This window comes from Sitophilus oryzae, unplaced genomic scaffold, assembly GCF_002938485.1.
Source record: "Sitophilus oryzae breed Bouriz unplaced genomic scaffold, Soryzae_2.0 scaffold_169_pilon_pilon, whole genome shotgun sequence".
Classification (NCBI taxonomy): Eukaryota; Metazoa; Arthropoda; class Insecta; order Coleoptera; family Curculionidae; genus Sitophilus; species Sitophilus oryzae.
This window is the reverse complement of record NW_022146390.1, coordinates 1,031,664-1,051,433: the sequence shown is the minus strand read 5'-3', so window position 1 is coordinate 1,051,433 and position 19,770 is coordinate 1,031,664. Positions and strand designations below refer to the sequence as shown.

At 30.6% G+C, this 19,770-nt stretch overlaps 1 protein-coding gene across 5 annotated transcripts in view; it reads right to left on the bottom strand.

Annotated features, from left to right (window-relative positions):
* LOC115881170 (ankyrin repeat and fibronectin type-III domain-containing protein 1) overlaps positions 1 to 19,770 on the bottom strand; it is a 216,479-nt gene that overhangs the window by 30,527 nt on the left and 166,182 nt on the right. For 4 of the 5 annotated variants that reach the window (XM_030898556.1, XM_030898552.1, XM_030898554.1 and 1 more), the window contains 3 exons: positions 12,931 to 13,034; positions 8,217 to 8,384; positions 7,602 to 7,808 (listed from right to left, as the gene is read on the bottom strand). In XM_030898556.1, coding sequence (XP_030754416.1) covers positions 7,602 to 7,808; positions 8,217 to 8,384; positions 12,931 to 13,034 — 479 coding nt within the window. The remainder of the gene's footprint in view (positions 1 to 7,601; positions 7,809 to 8,216; positions 8,385 to 12,930; positions 13,035 to 19,770) is intronic. The other variant, XM_030898553.1, reaches the window with a different exon arrangement.

The following is a 19,770-nucleotide window of genomic DNA, read 5'->3' as shown; positions in this document are numbered from 1 at the left end:
TCAGTTACCTTACCTGTAAAAAAAATGTTTTAGTAACCAAGTTTTTTCTGAATATAGGTATCACACCGCAGCCTTTGTCAGCACGCGGAAATAGAATTACGGCTTGTAAAGGGACCAACTAATAAACCGCTGAGACAAATACAGACGTTTTCACAAAACGGTATCAATTTTAAAGTACATAATTTACCACTAATTTTAATAGTATAAATAAAAATTGGTGTACTCAGTATCGAATACTGATCATATTTGTGTAGGAAAAAATAAAAAGTCGAAATCCCAAAATTGTCCATAAAAACGAAAACTAACATTTTATTAAATCAATGAGTTCACGCGCTCCGTGTATTTGCGTATTTTTGTCTGCGGCTTCATTGTTAAAACGTGACAAACTGGCATCGAAGTCCAAGCCCCGCCCTTTTCCCGTCGCCCGCGCACCGCTCGCTCTTTCCGAAAAGGAATAGTTTTGATAAAATAGTTACTTCAAAACCAATTTAAAATGATTATGAAATTACTGTTTTATAAAATTAGTAGTTATTTGCAAGAAAAATTACAAAATTAATTGCTCTGCAATATTGCTTATTCGGCCTTTTTAGAGAGGCAGTGTTTCTCTCGTGAAAAAACAATTGAATAAAACGTGCTGTGTTTGTCTTCAAATCGAAAAGAGGACAATTAAAATATCTGTAAGTTACTAAGTTACCTATCTATACAGGCCGTTGTGATCAACCGACTAGTACACGTAAACAAAATACTTAAGTACTATAACAAAAAAAAAGGTAGGTTACTTACTTTTCTCCGGCACTAGCAAACACAGATATAAATTTTCTCACAACTTTTTTTCCAAATTCCGCCTTTTTTTCGAAATTCCGGAAACAAATGAATGCGTTTGCCTTTGGCATCAAGTATTTATAGTGGTGATCAAGTTCATGTCTGAACAAGCATTAAGCATTGTCGGGCGGATAGCGCTTTGCAAGTCTGTACACGAAATTGTACGTAATATCGAATACGCAAGTTTGGACAAGTAACAGTCGCTTGCCTTATTAAAATATTATCTGCTTAGATAGGTACTTAAAACAATGTAGGTAGGCCCTTATAAAAACTATGCTTACATTTTTGCTCTTTACTATCAAAAGCAGATAAATTTTTGTGGACCCCCATTAACATCTTATGGACCCCCATTTTTTGTTCACGCCTACGTAGACCCCCAGCAAGTCTCCCGTGGACCCCTGGGGGTCCACCTGGACCACTTTGGGAATCACTGCTTTAAACGATATATTTCCAAGCGTAAAAGAAAATCTAAAATAGTTTTCTATACAAATCGTTGAATTTGTCATTACAAAATTGATTATTATTTGCGATTGGTAAGAAATATCATCATTTTGTTCAACTATTATTGTTATTTTTGTTAAAAAAACCTGGGTATTCTGCCATTGAAACAGAACAAATTACATACCATATAACATAAATCCGAGGGGTAAACCGCAGAGGGAAAAGTGTACACCGTAATTCCTTTTACTCAAATAATTCCTCAGAATTCCTCGTAATTCCTTCGGAATTCCTTGGAATTCCTGGTCTTCAAGGTCAAGGTCAATCATTCAAGGTCTTCCTTGGAATTCCTTGGTACGAACTCGGTAACTCATTCAGTCTGAACCAGCGTTGCCACCTCGGTTTCGCAGTTACGCTATGAATTTTCTGGTAATTTTTATAAATGTCTAATGTCTCTATAAGTACTAGATCTAACAATAAAAAGTACTATTACGAGATTTACGTTTTTTTAGTTAAATTTTAGGACTAATAGGGGATCATGAGGTAAAAATACTGGAAATATGTCGGCACTTACTTATTAAAATTAATTTTTCTCGGGATTTTTTGAAAATGGTAGGTACCTAGTTATACTCGTATCTATAGAAAAGGAAATTAATAAAACTTCAGTTACACGTCATAATACGATCACCAGTAAATTCCATAAGATTACGCATGGTATCATTGATGAAGTGCACCTAAAGGTGTATTAATTTCCCTATAGTATATACCTAGGTATTATTCCGAGGAAATGAAAAAATCAACTTTACACTTTCTGAGTACTGAATAAAAAAATCTTATGAGGGTTTCTTTAAAATGGCGAAATCAGGGAACGTTATAAGTAGATCTCTCGGGGGTGATTCGGCCGTACTATTGGAAAATATTTTAGATATATAATCGAGGGTACAATATTAAATTAAAAGAGTATCTAACCTGTAGATATTTGATATTGGGAAATTTTGGAAGCGAAAACGAAAAACGGATAGTAAAAAATCGCCTGCAAAACGTTTTTTCTTTAAATTTAGTACTACCTATTATAGTATTCATGGTTTACTAATGTTCGTTAATTTTTTATAAAGTTGCTTGTAATTCCTCTTAATTCCTGTGGAATTCCTCTAAATTTCTAAGGAATTCCTTGGAATTCATTGGAATTCTTACGGAAATAATTGGAATTCCTATTAATTCCTATGGAATTCCTTGGAATTCCTCGTAATTCCTTGGAATTCCTGTAGAATTCCTTCATAGTGTACACCATAATTCCTCTGCGGTTTACCCCTCGCATAAATCTTAGTGAACACCTGAACATTTCATATATTATAGACACTTTAAAGCACTTTTTGGTCTTATCTATGAGATATCTGTCTCAGAGATATTTCTGATTCCTACTTACCTTGTATAATGGATTTTACTTAAATCTACCAAGGAATGCTTAAAATAATTTCAGTATACAGGGTGGTCCGAAATGTATTCCGGAAACTTCGGCAGCATATTGGGTAGATAAAAATAAGTAAAAAAGTTCGTATAAATTTATGTCCTAAAATGCTTAGTTTCAGAGATACATGGTGTAGAAGTTTCATTTTTATTTCGATTTTTTATAAATAATTTCTGAAGTAACGTCAATATTTGGATGAAAATTGGTGTCTGGGAGTCCTGGGAGTTTTTTGACACGAGAAATTTGATTTTGATGTCAATATGACTCCTAGACTCCTACTAGTAGATGGCGCCACCTACATGTATTTTAACTGTTTTGAAGCGTAATAACTTTTTGTGCGTACCTGTATAAAACTACCGTGAAAAAATATACACCTCTGTGATTTTTTCAGTAAAAAATATCTCTTTGTAAAAATCGCTACGAGCAACCCTTCTTAAGATATTTAAAATGGAAATAGTCAATACATGTTCATTATTGACGAAGAATAAACACGTTAAGTATAGTCTGTCCAACGACAAGATCCTTGACAGTGATAGATGTGTCTGTCATTTTAATTTAAAATTAGTTTATTTTATTTTACAAAGAAATAAGTTGGTACAATTGGAACGCATAGCAGGAAATTGATATATTTAAAATTTGACTGACAAACTTCAAAATATTGTGAAAAAAAAATGTATAAAACTGAAAAAATCTAATCGAGTTGGTAGGTATGTGTTAATACAAAAGAAACAAGAACAAGACACCACATACCAAAAAAATATAAAAAAGAACTATTTCTTACTTTCAAGCTTCATGAAACTTCCCGCATTTATGATTATATTTATCAATATAACTTATAATATGTACAAATACAAATTTGTAATATTCCGCAGGAACAAATAAAACAACATAAATAAAACAAACTATTTTATTAATAATAACACTTACCAAATTTTATACCTTAAAGGTTGTTAATTAACTTTAATCTTAATTTTTTCAAACCAGTACCTTTTGACATTATTTTTCTGCAGTACTAAAATCCATTATTTACCTATCGTGTGATGTCGATATTTTACAGCTACTCCAGTTTTTAGTATGTGTTTACAACGAGATGGTATGCGAACTTTATTGATGGTAATTTTATTGGTGTATAAGACTTTCTGCCTGGGCAGCGAGTATTAACCATAAACTGTGCTCTGGGTCTACAGTTAATTTTTACTCGATTTTTCCTCCACTTGACTTCAAAAGACACAAAACACACATAATAACACGAATCAAAATGCATCATCTTCCAAAACGCAGGGTATTTGACAAAAGTTGACACAAAATTATAACCTCTAATTTGGCAAGACTTTGACGCTTGTCAAAAATCTAAAGACGAGTTCATACGCATCGGCGTCCGTTTGTCGTTCATCGTTCCGTCAAACCAATAAAATTGAAATACGATCTGTCATTTTTGAAATAAACCAATAAAACTGGTTAAAAACAACAAGAGACAACGCATGACGAATTTATATTTAAACCCATCCATAGTTAACTTAAAAATTGTTAGAAACTTTTTTTAGTAAAATAAATAGATTGGTATGGGACGTCATCTGCTTTTTTTTGTCATCGTCTGTCGAAATCTTACCTGAGAAAAAAAACAGAGTATAGATAGTTATTTCACTGAAATAATAAATTTGGGAAATTTTTATTTTTTGAAATTAATCATAATTTTTTCTGCAAAAAATGATGAAAAGAAGCAGTTTCTGTTGAACTTTTGGCACAAAAACATTTCAAATTTATGATTTCAGTCTAATTAAGTCATTTAGTCAACATGTTTAATTTATGTCAATTATGACAGGTATTGATAATTTCTATTCCAAATATCTCGAAAACCATTACTCTTAACGATTTTTACCAAAAGACCTTTTTCACTTAAAAAATGTCGTAATTGTATATTTTTTTACTCAGTAGTTTTATACAGGTACGGACGAAAAGTTATTACTCTTCAAACCAGTTAAAAAATATGTAGGTGGCGCGCTCTACTAGTAGGAGTCATATTGACACTAAAATCAAATTCCTCATGTCAAAAAACTCCCAGACACCAATTTTCATCCAAATATTGACGTTACTTCAGAAATTATTTGGAAAAAATCGAAATAAAAATGAAACTTCTACACCCTGTACCTCCGAATCTAAGCATTTCAGGACATACATTTATACGAACTTTTTTACTTATTTTTATCTGTAGAATATGCTGCCGAAGTTTCCGGAATACAGTTCGGACCACCCTGTATATTAAAATATTGAATGATCTTTGTAGAAAGATTAAATAGAATAATTAAATCGGTTTTTAAACTATAGTATGAAGCTTAAAAGCTCTTTGTTTCTAAATCATATACAGACACTTCAACTTTATTTGTGCGTAATTGTAATAATAATAGTCTTGTGATAAATATAATTTTAATTATCAATAACTGGGTGCAATTACCAAACACAAAGGATAGTGTAATTAATTTACTTTTCAATGCATAGGTACAATATTCAGTAATTTCTGACCAAATTTTGGCGGAAGTGTATATTATTATGAAATATTTTATCTAAATTTAGCTATATTTTTAAAGAACAACTATTTTTGAAATATCTTGTTTGCTGTTTGCTATTTTTTAAAATAATTTATATAACATTTTTAAAATATTATATCCGTGGTAAATGAAGAAACAATTTAGTTTTTGAAATAGATAGCCACGTGTCTTCTCTTTATGTCATAATGGCTGTGGTAGTCACTAAATTTGACATTTAGTCTACATACATTTTTTTGACAGACAGTTTTTTTCTCAAAAACGATTAATATCAGATACAGAGTGTTTCATATCAAAATTCATAAAATTTGACAGAGAATTTAAGTAAGTAATAAAAATAGGGGTACCCTGAAATAAGAAAGTTGCTGTTACCTTCCGGTATTTCCGAAAATGCCGCCATATTGAAAATATTTTTAATCGATAGATCTCGTTGTGAAACAATGACGAGCAAAAAATCTCCGATCTAAATATTGTAGTTTTCTAGAACGTTCTAATGCACGCTCAGCCTGGAACACCTTGTATTCGGTGAAATATTGTTTATTATACACTGATAAAAAAATTAGTGGCAAGAGAATTTATTTTATTGTAAAAGAAAATATTTTGCCTGAAGAAAAACTCTCTTAACTCAAGAAAACTGGTTCTCTTGAAAAATTCGAAAATTTCTCTTGAATCTATTTTCATTCAACCAAGTGCAAGTTACTTTGTTTTAAGATAATAAGAAAAATACGCTAGGAAGTACTTCATTCAAGAAACATGGCCATTTTTCCAATAGCTTTCCAAACCCGCAAAGATGATGGCGAAGGACGGTATATACAATCAGTCGGCAGTTCGATCAGTCGAATGCCGCATTTCATAGGTCGCACATCATAGTACGCACGGGTTTTGTTCCTTGGAATTATCCACTTGGAATTTTGCATAATTTGCTTTTTAAGCGCATATCGTATAACAAATTAGTGATCGTTATTAACATGCATTTGTCATTTTTTATGGACAAATTTTAGGATATATGGATTCTTTAAAGGAGTTTCTGAAAAAACATGGAAATTAGAGCATTTATTTGCTATATTTGAAGGTAAGAGACATTGACCTAATGCACCTGTTTAGATAATGCATGCATGACTTTAGATAGAATAAGAATAATAAATAAGCAAATAATTACACAAATTTATTTGCTTTACTTTGATTAATCGTGATGTAACATTTTTTTCTAATTTGTAGAGTGATGAACCACCCCAAAGAATATCAAGGAGAGAAGAAGCAGAAATAACTACTATCGAGGAAAATAATATCACTTTACTTACTACCAGACTAGGAAAACCTAAATTTATCAGAAAATATTATACCTCGTAATATGCCTGTATATGATGTATAGACTTCTCTTAGATCAAAATAAATTTTAGTTGAGTCAATAGTATTCGCTATTGGTTTAAGAAAAGTCTCTTTAATCAATAAATGTCCCTTTTCAATCAAGAATTTTTGCATGAATCAAAGAGACTATTGTTCTTGTAGCAAGAACTTCTTTGCATATTCATTTTGGGAAAGAGTAAAATACTTTGGACAGATAGACTTTTCTATTCTCTAAAGTAATTTTTTAAAGCTTATGAAAAGATAGTTAATGCTTTGGGTAAAGAAACGTCGTTCTTGGCCCTATTGAAAAGCGCCAATCTTTTGGGTCAAAGTCATATTCATTTCGACTGAGAGATCCTTTTTTTCAGTGTACCCATACAGGGTGTCACAGAAATAAGTTCAAGTATTTTAACTGGTAGTATATTTCGGCCTCAGAAACACGCCTATGGGTTTTATTTTTGTGAAAAAAATAATTTGAAAATTTGAAATTTTTTGAAAAAAAAATTTGGAAATTTTTTTAGTTTTAAGTTAAAAACATAATTTCTTGAGAATATGGCAACATAGGTAGTAGATTAAATTTACATGAAAGAAAATCCAGAAAAGATCCAGTAGTTGTCAAAATTTAAGCAAAAAAGCATTTTCTGTTTAAATTTTCAAAGTAAAATAACTCGGTTATTATGGACCTATTTGAAAAATGGTAAAGAGAAAAAAATGTTTTTTTTGACCAGATCTACCACCCATTAAAATACTTGCACTTATTTCTGGGACACCCTGTATATATTCAATTTGAGTCAAAACTAGATATTGAAAATTGTATCCGCTATGTCAACATTCTCTATTCTATGTCAAATCTTAAAACATAATTTTAGTTTTATTAAGTAGATATTTTTTAAGTGGCAGACCAACAGACAACGATAATTAAGTTTAAATAAATCAAACCTGGGTTTGTGTTCAATTTTTACGGAAAAAAATCAAAATTTTACCTAAAAATTTCGTCGTTATGGGAGACTCCTGCGACGTAGGCTCGGCCAACCTCACTGTAATCGCATTTTTGGCAGTTATGTCTAGGGCCACCATGGACGGAACATCTGGAGGCCTCGCTTGGGTGAATCCCAACACCAGCCGTTTCAAAGTCTTCGCCTTACGACCCCAAGCCACGGCTTGTTTTTCCGTATCACCACCAGCACATCCTGAAATTATTATTTTTTTCATGCCTTCTTTAGATTTGTTTTCTGTGACCCCAAAATAGGGTGTATACAATAATTTTTTATAACAATAATGGCAATTTCCAATATTTCCTCTAATTACCCAAACTAGTAATACTTTCTAAAAAATAATAAATTAATTTGTAAGAGTAAAAACAGAACCATTCAAATTATTTAATAGAAAATATAATTTTATTTGTTTGAACAATTTGTATCAATAATATTTGCCTGTTAAATAGTGTTAAAATGAAGAATGCTGTTACTGAGAAGCAACGTGAGAAGAACTATAGGCGATGGTGATATTTTATTGTATTAGTAATTGAAAGAAAATGGGGTTAGTCATAGACTTAAAATAAAATATATTTATTTTAAGTCTATGGGGTTAGTATTTACCCGTCACAGATGAGGTAGACCCAGCACTTAGCATACTAGAAAAAGACGCACGTGTATTTAGAGCAGCCCCACAGGGCTCCTCTAAGAGTCCCCCCAGTTCTTGCAGTCGCATCTCAGCTTCACAAAGCAACTGTCTCAAATGCGATCCCATTTTTTCCGAACTTGAAACTGAAAATGAAAGAAAAAACAACATAAGCAAATATAAATTAATACAAAGATAATAGTTATAGTTATGCCCGAGTCAAAGGACTTTTTTTCATAAAGCTCAGAGAAATAATTGAAACTAAGCTTAATAATGGAAAATGTACAAGAAAAATAATCTGTGATAACTGTTAACAGACCTTAATTTAAAAATTATGAGTTTCTAATAATAATTTTTGGTTAAGCAATCATAAATCTGATATATTAAAAACTCTTAAAATTATTAGTCTATCAACTTTAACAATAAAAAACTTGTTATTCTTTGATCATTCTTAACTTCCAAAAACTCTTTTCTTTGAAAGTAAAAAAACACGAACCATTTTTTCAGCTCAATTTCAAACTTTCCAAAAGTCCTTAAAGTAACTTTTGCCAACTTTAATGATATAAAAGAAATTAAAAACTCGGATTTGCCAGTTCTTTTTTGGTTGCCAGTTTGCGGCCGAGTTCGTTATGGTTAGAAAAAATAACTTTGGACAAAAATAAATATTGTCGATTTTCCATTTTAAGTGTGCCATCTTTTTTTTAATTATATTTTAGGAAAAAATATAAAATATTTGTCTGTTTCTTGTTTCGTGTGGATTGAGTAATTTCATGTTGTAAAAGCGTTGTGAATAAATAATTACACTTGTTTTAAAATTAATTAGATAAACATTTTCATTTTCTTTTAAGCTTTTTCCAGACATAAATGAGAGTGACATTTTATTTACATAATTTTTTTAAACGGTAAGCAAATTAGTTTGAATTTTTTGAAAAGTCTTTTTTATTCACTTTCTGGCATGTTTTATTTTATCAAAGGAATAATTATTTTCTTAATTTTTAAGCGGAAATGTAAAAACAAGATATGTCATATTTCTTCTATTAAAAGTACATATATAATTATAAAAAAGCAATTAAATACATTAATACATTTAAAAATCTGCAAAGGGGCCATAACAACTACAGTAATTTAATTATTGTTGGAAATTACCTAAAATCAAAAGTTAGGTGTTCCAAATTAATTTGATTTGTTTTATAGGTGTTTCCGTTAACTTCCGAGAGAATTACTGGTTGAGAGTATATTGACATAAAGTCAACTATACTGTTAAATGGATTGGTAGATTTTTTTATATAGGACATTATTCATCACAGCAATTAAAATGGCAAACCATTCTATAGATTTCTTCCATTACGTTGGGTGAGTTTATTCATTGTTTCTTTAGTTAGTCAATTTTTAAGTTATTTATAGTTATATCTGTTTAAACGTTGTGTTTAGTTATAACTTTTGTCATTTTTATATTAGCTATTCTTTTTTAGATTAAGATCGGCAAAATAAAGTTTTTTTAATTTCACTCAAAATGAGTTATTTGGGCCATAAATGACCTAAATACAAAATATTTTCATGGTGTCTGTCTCTCCGTCTGTAACACGATAACTCAAAAACCGCTGAACCGATTTTAACCAAATTTGGCACAAAAATACTGTGGCACCCGAGAATCTGGCCAATAGTTTTTGGTGGGGATGGGTGGTTGGTACGGGGGTATGGGAGGGGGTTAAACATTTTAAAAAATCGTAACTCCAAAATTACAGGAGTTAGCGAAACGCGGTTTTCAATTTAAGATTAAGAAAAATATTTACAACAAAATTTGTAATAACATCAAAATCAGTCAAAGTCGCAGTTTTTGAGATATTAACATATTTAATTATGGGCGGCTATACGTGCCTCCTGGCGCCAATTTTTTTGTTTCTTGTTACGAAGTTATGCTATGCTGTCACTCATTTATACCCCTTAAAACATAAATACCGTATGATCGAAAAAAATGGCGTCAAAGAAAGATTAAAGAGGAGTGAAATCGATGATAATTTTGGCCAGGACAATCTTTAGATGTCATTTAATAAAAATTGATATAAAACTTGTCAAAAATTAACTCTAATAATTATAGAGAGACATTCAGAAATCTATTTAAAACAAAATATTTTTCTGGAATTTTAAATTGCAAAATTTAACAATCACAACCTAACCTAACTAAACGCTATTAAAAATGAAGAAGTAATGAGGGGCCAAGTAATGAAGTCTAGGGCTTGACCTTGCCAAAACTATTATGGATTGTCATTCTCCACCCGTCTTTGACGCCTTTTTTTTTGATCGTATTTTTTTATTGGTTCGGCATATTTGTGTGTACAGGGTGGGTCAAATTCGACGCTTTTAAATGGAAACACCCTTTTCTATAGGAGATAGACGAAAACTAATATCGGTGTCTGGAGCTCAATTTTTGTCAAAAACATGATGGTGAAAACCGCATATCGATATCTGTTACCGTTTCGGAGTTACGGGGTGTTTTTTCAAAATATGCGTTTTTAACAAATCGCTGTAACTTTTTGCTAAGGAAAATTTTGTATTTTTATGAAAACATTTCCAAAGCACTTTTTACGTAGAATTTAATGGTTTAAGTATAATTTTTTTAAAATTAATAATTTAAGAATTATCAACAGAAAATTTGATTTTTTATATGGGACACCCTGTATATTTTTAATTTATTGAAAAGAATTTAAAATTACCTTTCCAAAAATGTAACACACTTGATATTTTGCTCTATTCCTCTTCCAGATATAGAGTATATAAAAATTCGCCTCCTTTTAAATAAGTAGGCTTTGAACGGCACCGGCTGTAATACAAAAAAATTCTAGCTGTGAGCATAAATTAAAACGAAAATAATATTTGCTATGAGAGATGCAGAATTTTATAACAATTTAAAATATATTTAACCAACATCAACACATTTAAAATATATTTAATAACAATAAAAATAAATAGCAAACCAAGGCATGAGATTTTGCTACAGGTGTTCGACATATCAACCGTCTTCTGTTATGGACAGACGGGGCAGTTTTTGAACATTTCTCGCGGAATTTATTAACTCAGTGGGGGTGAAAGATACCCTCTCATAACTGCTAAGTATTTTTAATTCTTGTCTAGATTATACGGAAGAATAAGGAACCTTTATTCTTCCGCAAATATATCCATAGGATTGGATCCATGGGCACTAAATCAGGCGGCCTCGACGGCCAACGGCTGGGATCTAGCTATCCAATTATTCTTGAAATTGGCTGCAAAAATTTGCTGATAACTTCAGCGTTCAGAGACGTCTTGCAGGAAAATATGTTTTCGAGTTCCATTAAGGGCATATCACCAATAAGGGTTCCAAAGCCTACTAGTTAAAAGTGACAAACTTTTAAAAATCCTGTATTTCGAAGGGGATTATAACAAAATATCAAGTGTGCTATATTTTTGGAAAGGTAATTTTACATTCTTTTCAGTTAATTAAAAATATAGAGGGTGTCCCAAATAAAAAATCAATTTTCCTGTTGATAACTCTTAAATTATTAATTTTAAAAAAATTATACTTAAACCATTAAATTCTACGTAAAAAGATGCTTTGGAAATGTTTTCATAGAAATACAAAATTTTCCATAGCAAAAAAGTTACAGAGATTTGTTAAAAATGCACATTTTTGAAAAACGCCCCGTAACTCCAAAATGGTAACAGATATTGATGTGCGGTTTTCACTATCATGTCTTTGATGAAAATTGAGCTCCAGACACTGATATTAGATTTCGTCTATCTCCTATAGAAAAGGGTGATTCCATTTAAAAGCGTCGAATTTGACCCACCCTGTACAAGTAAAAACCTACTGGAAACTGAAAATAATATATCACAAAAATAAACGTTTTGGTAAGATTATATCACAAAAATATACGGATATAAAATTATGCAGGGTGAGTCTTAAATAAGTGCAAATATTTTTAGGGGTAGTATATTTCGACCCCAGAAACACGATATATTATAAACTTTGGAATTTTTTGCAAATTTTTTAGTTAAAAAATAATTTTTTTTGACAATATGGCAACATAGGTAGTAGATTAAATTTACAAGAAAGAAAATCCAGAAAATATCCGGTGGTTCTCAAAATTTTAGCAAAAAATATTTTTTTTGGAAATCCTCAAAGTAAAATATCTCGATTATTGTAGATTGATTTGAAAAACGGCAAAGAGAAAATATGTTTCTTTTATCCAAATCTACCAGCCCTGAAAATATTTGCACTTATTTAAAACGCACCCTGTATATTAATTTCGTAAATTACAATGAGTGATATTCAAACTTCACTATTTTTGAAACACTTTTATAATTAAAAAGGACAGCATTACGCGGATATAAAATTATATAAATAATAATAATTTCGGAAGGTATCGTTTAATTGAATTTCCGACATGGATGATGATTTTATATTTAAATAGAACAATTCGATTAAAATTGGGACAATGAGAAGGAAATGTAAAACCTGAATGAAATCCTCTTAACATTTTCGAAACGTAACGAAGAGAAATATTTATTCTGCCGAGTTTTGTTCTTTTCAAATTACAATTGACATTTAATCGGATAACATTTTCAATTTCATTACATACCTATCGTCTGATTCTGATTTGTAACTGGAGTGCATTTTTATATACAAATATATGTGCCTAGTTTACTACTTACATTGACTGCCTTCTCTGCCTCCAAATGACACCAGCATCTTTGCCATCGGTCTGTTATTGCTTAAAACAGCAATATCTAGTGGTGATAGCAAATCTGAATTGACACTGTAAAAAATAAGAAAGATAGTAAAGTTTTTTTTTTATAAGAAAGTCGTTGTAAAAGCATATAAAATATAGTGTTATTATTTAAATTTAAATTTTAAAAAAGTGGTACCGACTATACAGGGTGTCCCAGAAATAAGGGCAAGTATTTTAACTGGTAGTATATTTCGGCATCAGAAACACTCCTATGATGTTTTTCTTTGCGAAAATTTTTTTGAAAAAAATTTTGGAAATTTTTTTAGTTTTAAGTTGAAAAACATAACTTTTTGATAATATGGCAACATAGATAATAGATTAAATTTACATGAATGAAAATCCAGAAAAGATCCAGTGGTTTTCAAAGTTTAAGCAAAAAAGCATTTTTTGTTTAAATTTTCAAAGTAAAATAACTTTGTTATTTTGGACTTATTTGAAAAATGGTAAAGAGAAAAAATGTTTCTTTTGACCAGATATACCACACCTTAAAATACTTGCACTTATTTCTGGGACACCCTGTATACAATGAGTAATTAGGAAAGCCTGGAAAAAATAGTATTACGCCTGGAATTCACCAATTTTACATATAACTTTCTTTATTTCAAATTAAAACAAGAGAATCAATAAAAGTTTTTAAACCTGGAGGATTTCACTGTGACCCAGCATTATAATAAATATTATATAGGTGTTACCAATTAAACTTTTAGTTTTATTAGTAAATAGCCATAATGCAAAAACTCATCGCAACATATTAGAATATTTGGTAATTATTGGGAAAACTGGAAATCGTCCGATTTTCACCAAAATTGGTATGCACTCTATTTTGAGGTCGTAGATTACGAATCTGAACTTTTTTTCCGGCGGTCTCTTACCGTTTTTCAAAAAAAAAACAAAAAACTATTTCAACATCGAATTTTTCTTAATTTCTCCTATTTTTAAGGTTTTCTAGCACATATTTTGTTAGGTATTCAATAAACAATGATGTTTTTGCTATTTTCTGTTACTTTTTTAACCAATTCTATGCATAATAGCGGAAAATTTGCTAAAATAAATTTGTAAACAATCTGAAAATGTTGGGTTATGTGTTGCTGGCATTGAAAGCAACGTTGCCAATGCTAAACCTAAATTTAGCGTGTTTTTTTTCGCTCATTCTGGGATTACGAAAGGCGGTCGCCAGAAGAACGGCTCCTTCCCATAACTGCTATTTTACCAACGAAATCTGACTATTTATAACCACGAAGTTGCACGAAAGAGTTTTGATTGCATTGGTTACAAGTTCCATGCGGAGGGTGATAGTTTGGTGTTAGTCTTTTGTTGTTGTATTATACCAAAAAAAGATTAACCCCCTCTGCAAAGAAATTGAAACCAATGCAATCAAAACTCTTTCGTGCAACTTCGTGGTTATAAATAGTTTTTATATAACTTCTTTGCGAAAGGGGTTAATCTTTTTTTGGTATAATATAACAACCAAAGATTAACACCCTCCGCATAGAAGTTGAAACCAATGCAATCAAAACTCTTCCGCGTAACTTTGTGGATATAGGTAGGTATATTTAACTATTATTGTCAGATCTCATTAGGTAATTTATTTAAAATGCCTAATCACCCGAAAAAATAGAAGATATGGCAACGTTGTAAATTTTCAAATTTCTAGATTAGGTTTAGAATATATTTGTCTCTCTCATTACATAGGAGAGAGAAAGAAGGATATATGAAATGTCAAACGTCCATCTGGCCTCAATTTTCTTTGTTATTTAGTTAAGAAAAGTGTTTATCAGTAAAATTTTGGACATTCTTCTATCCTCAATCAAGTGTGGCTTTTAGATAAACTATAATATAATGAAAATATAGTAAAATTATTACTTTATAGAACCGAAATAAAGAAAAATTCCATGTTGAAATAATTTTTCGTTTTTCTGAAAAACGGTAAGAGACCGCCAAGAAAAAAGTTCAGATTTGTAATCTGCGACCTCAAAATAGGGTGTATACCAATTTTGGTGAAAATCGGACGATTTCCAGTTATCCCAATAATTACCGAATATTTTGAACGGGAATGCGGTAGTAATGGTCTTTTATGTCCCTTAAGTGCTGTTAAGAAGGTGAGTTTTGTTGATGTAAGTAATAACCGAGGTAATAACTGTTTATATATTTAAAATTAATTTATTTTTGTTTCCTAAAATATTTTGATTAAAAGAAAATATATAAAAGTGGGCAACGCTGTGCCGGTCAAGCTTAATCACGTGACTAAAAGCTTAATTGGTATGAACTATACCTAATTATTAGGTATGGTAGTTCTTTTTTTTTCTTTAGACTGGGGTTTTACAGTTTTTTTAATATATTTTAGGTACTTCATACATGTCCTTGTACAAAATAAAGTTTTTGATGTGCAACACACTGTAATTTATTTATAAAATTAAAAGAAACTAATAATATATTTGAATAAATAATATTTAGTGATATAATTCCAGAAAAAGCCGAAGCTCCGAAATCATCAAAAGTTTTGGATCGCGTCCGCTGCAAAAACAGCGCCAAATAGTATTTACATTGTTTTATAGGCACTTTAAACTTGTTTCATTTCGAAGCGTGCATTTTTTGCCAAGTATTTTGATTACGTGCAAGCTGATTTTTATTGATTTTCTTATATTTCTAATTCCTCAAAAAGAAACAAAAACCAACTAATTTAATCAACGTCGCCGGCGAAATTCGCGGAATTTTGCAATAATTCTATAAATTCGTTAGACCCTTTGTTGACTTAACAACGCCATTCGTAATCTTATTAACTACCCAACGGTGTTGACAGATTGCGGGGAGCGGCGTACCGGTGAAGACAGCGTTTTAACACTTTTTTCTGCTTTTTATTCTGGCCGCCTACGATAAATTAGGAGCGTGTAGAGCTGGCCATGGTTTGGAATGCCTGGATAGCTTTCCCTTTGTTTACTTTTTTTCGTGTTTTTGCTTTAGTGTTCTCTTTTTAATTAATCCGTGGCTACGGCTACGTCTTAATTAATTAGGTCTTATAGTGTGTGCGTGATTATATACTTTGAGCACACTATATTGCACTGTATTTGTATATATACAGGACGAGTCAAAAGAAGTTTTTTCTCAAATTATTTTAAATTTTTTAAGACCCGCTTGCAGAAATTCATCTACTAAGTTATTTGTTTAATAAATACTCATTTTGGGTATAAGGACAAATATATAATATATAAGTTGAATCAAAATTGTGTAGATATACTGGATGAGTATTAAGTAAGTGCAAATATTTTAGGGGTAGTATATTTCGTTAAAAACACAAAATCTTCATAATATGGTAACATATAGTAGAAGATTATATTTACAAGAAATAAAACCCAAAAAAGATCCAGTGGTTCTCAAAATTTAACTAAATTTTTTTTTTTAAATTTTCAAAGTAGAATAACTGGGTTATTTTGGAGTTATTTACAAAACGTTAAAGAGAAAATTATGATTCTTTTTCCCTAACTACCAGCCTACCAGCCCTGAAAATATTTGCACTTATTTAAGACTTATCCTGTATACCGGGTGCGTCTCAAAAGTGCGGCTGCTCCATTCCAAAACAGAGTAACCAACATTTTTTCAGAAATTAGTTTTCTTACTTATTTGGATATACTGTGTTTTTCTGTATGTTTTAACCTGGCCTGTTTGTTGATAGCTATAAGATATTCGGAGATATAACGTGCCCAAAACCTAGTATCTACACATTTTAATACACTACAAAATCCAACTAAAAAAACTAGAGAACGTTTTTCTCACAAGTTTGTTTTCTACATATACTGTGTTTTGGAATGGAGCAGCCGAGTGGCTCACCCCTATAACTTTTTTATTTTTACAGTTAAAAAAACGAGATTTGGTATGTTAGTATATGACATAAATTAGGATTCATTGACGTATTCAATTGTTTTCTGTCACTTCCTGTTTCACCGGAAATGACTTCAACTTTTGATTTTTAAATGGCACACTCGGTACTTTTTTACTTTATTCGATAGAAAATATCACTCCGAATAGAATGACATATCATATGTCAACCGCTGACATTTTCGCATATGGTTTATTTGAAATTATAACTTGCGGTTCGTAACAAAAATTTGACTCGAAATACCAAGTGTGTGGTACCAAATTATTCGTAAAAAAATGCTTTTTCCAAATATGCTAGTGAGCCACCCTCGTTCCATTTGAAAAAATTGAAATATGATTAAAAATACGATTTAAGCCTTTTCTAACTGGCCAGGACAAGACACTAAAAACATTAGACAATCAAATCTATTTTTCCAAGGCTCCTTGATTAAGAATTAGTATTTTTAACATAACCATGGCACTCTAGATTGAATTTTAAAATTTAAATTTGATTTAAGCGAGAATGTCAAAACGTGACATACCTATCGTCAGTGAAACGTGATAACCTGTTAACTCCATTTTTTACGTTAATAAGTTTTTTTATACCATTAGAAAGAGAAAAAAATACTCTACAAATAGGGAAAGGTAATGAGGGGCCCGTTTGGATTTTTTTGCGTATTTTTTCACCTTACGTTTTAGTCAATTTTTCCCTTTATATACAGGGTGAGTCTTAAATAAGTGCAAATATTTTTAGGGATAGTATATTTCGACCCAAGAATCACGATCATGAGGTTTTTTGCGCGATTTTTTTTTGAAAATTTGGAATTTTGGAAAAAAAATTGGAATTTTTTTTAATTTTTAGTTTAAAAACATATTTTGTTTGTAATATGGCAACATAGGTAGTATATTAAATTTACAAGAAAGAAAATCCAATGATTCTCAAAATTATAGCAAAAAATTGGAAATTTTAAAAGTGAAATAACTCGGTTGCTTTGGATTTATTTGAAAAAACGGTAAAGAGAAAATATTATGTTTCTTTTATCGAGATTTACCAGCCCTGAAAATATTTGCACTTATTTAAGACTCACCCTGTATAGAAATCAGGGAACTACCCTAATGCAAGGTAAACCAATGCAATGCAAATGCCATAATGCAATGCAAAAGCAAATATTGTTAAGAATAAATAATGAACTATAAAGAGAGCCCGCGAAGGCTGTGCTGCTACTTCAGTTCTTTAAAAATTTATTCGCTTTTGGACTTGTATGTTTTGCTTCTAGGCCGACGATATTCTAAATATATGGTTATGAATGTCATATAATATTTTTTAAATTTAATTCATTATTTCTAAACCTGTTTGGGTAATATTCAATTCCATTTTCAAAATTTCAAACAATAAAGGTTGCTATCTCCAGAAGTATATTTTTATTTCTTATTTCTGCAAGACGAATATCTGCTATCTCCCTATTGTGTCTGAAAAAAATTATGTAACACGAAATATTGAGTTTTATTGTTCCCCAGCAAATAAAATTCTCATCTCTTTATCATATTAACGCATGAAAATACTTCCTACATGTGTACATATTTTTTTGTACCGTTTTTTGCTCTCCTGTAAAATTAGAAATAATGAAGTTAGCAGTTTATCATATTTCACCGACGATATGACATGTCATTCTATTCAGAATGTAATTTTCAATCGAATAAAGTAAAAAAATACCTAGGGCGCCATTTAAAAATCAAAAGTTGTAGTCATTTCCGGTGAAACAGGAAGTGACCAAAAACAATTGAATACGTCAATCAATCCTAATTTATGTCATATACTAACATACGAAATCTTGTTTTTTTATCTGAAAAAATAAAAAAGTTATAGGGGTGAGCCACTTTCGAGACGCACCCGGTATTATATAAAATGCAGGTTGTGTCCATTTGGATTAGTGCAGAAAAATATTATAATCTATTTATTTTGGAACATTTTCTTGGAACACTAAGTCACCCTATTCAAAATTCTCTATTATATACAGCAAATTTCATTTTTATAATAAACGGTTTCAAGAAATAATCTTTGGTTAAAGAAATTTGGTTAACTTAGATAACAAAACCAAGTCAAGGTGTATATGACAAAGTGTTAATAATTTTAGTTATGCTCGTATAATAAATATGCTGTAGAGTCCACGCAACTAAGAACACTATATCTATATCTAGGAAATGTTTCTGAAAGTTTTAATGAGGTTCTGGCATTTTTTTTTTCGCAAAACGCGATCGGGTCGTGTTACAGGATTCCTTAACTACTAAAACATTAATTTAACTATGTAAACTCTTCCCGATAAGTTTTTCCTTGCTTTTGGTAATTATATATGACGATGTTTCTAGAGACGATACACAAGCTTGATGCTATTTTAGTAGAAGATTAAAGAGCTGTTTACATAAAATATTGCATATACTTTGAATATAATTTTAAAGATTTAAAATATTTGGGCTCCATTTCATTTTATTATTTCCAAACCATTATGTTGACATATTTACCCATTCAAATAAATATGACATAAAAATTTACTTAAGTTAGTGTATAATTTTTTGGAAACGGCGTCCAGTTGACTTAGAAATGACGATCGATGAAATTCTCATATAATTTTAAATATAAAATAACAGCAATTGTCATTTCCAAATCAACTTTCCAAAGGGTCTTATTTTTTTTCTGACGAAGAAAATTTTAAAAGGTATTTATCAGACGTTAGTGAATTATAGCAGGGGTAGATACGTCTGGCTATATGTTTCAGGGAGTTCTGTTTTATATTTATAGAGTTACAAGACTGTTTATTTAAATATTTTTAAACGGTTTTATTTAGCTCGACCCGTACGGTATTTATTTATTTGTTTGGGTCAAAATTAGAAATTGAAATTTAAGTACCTTCCT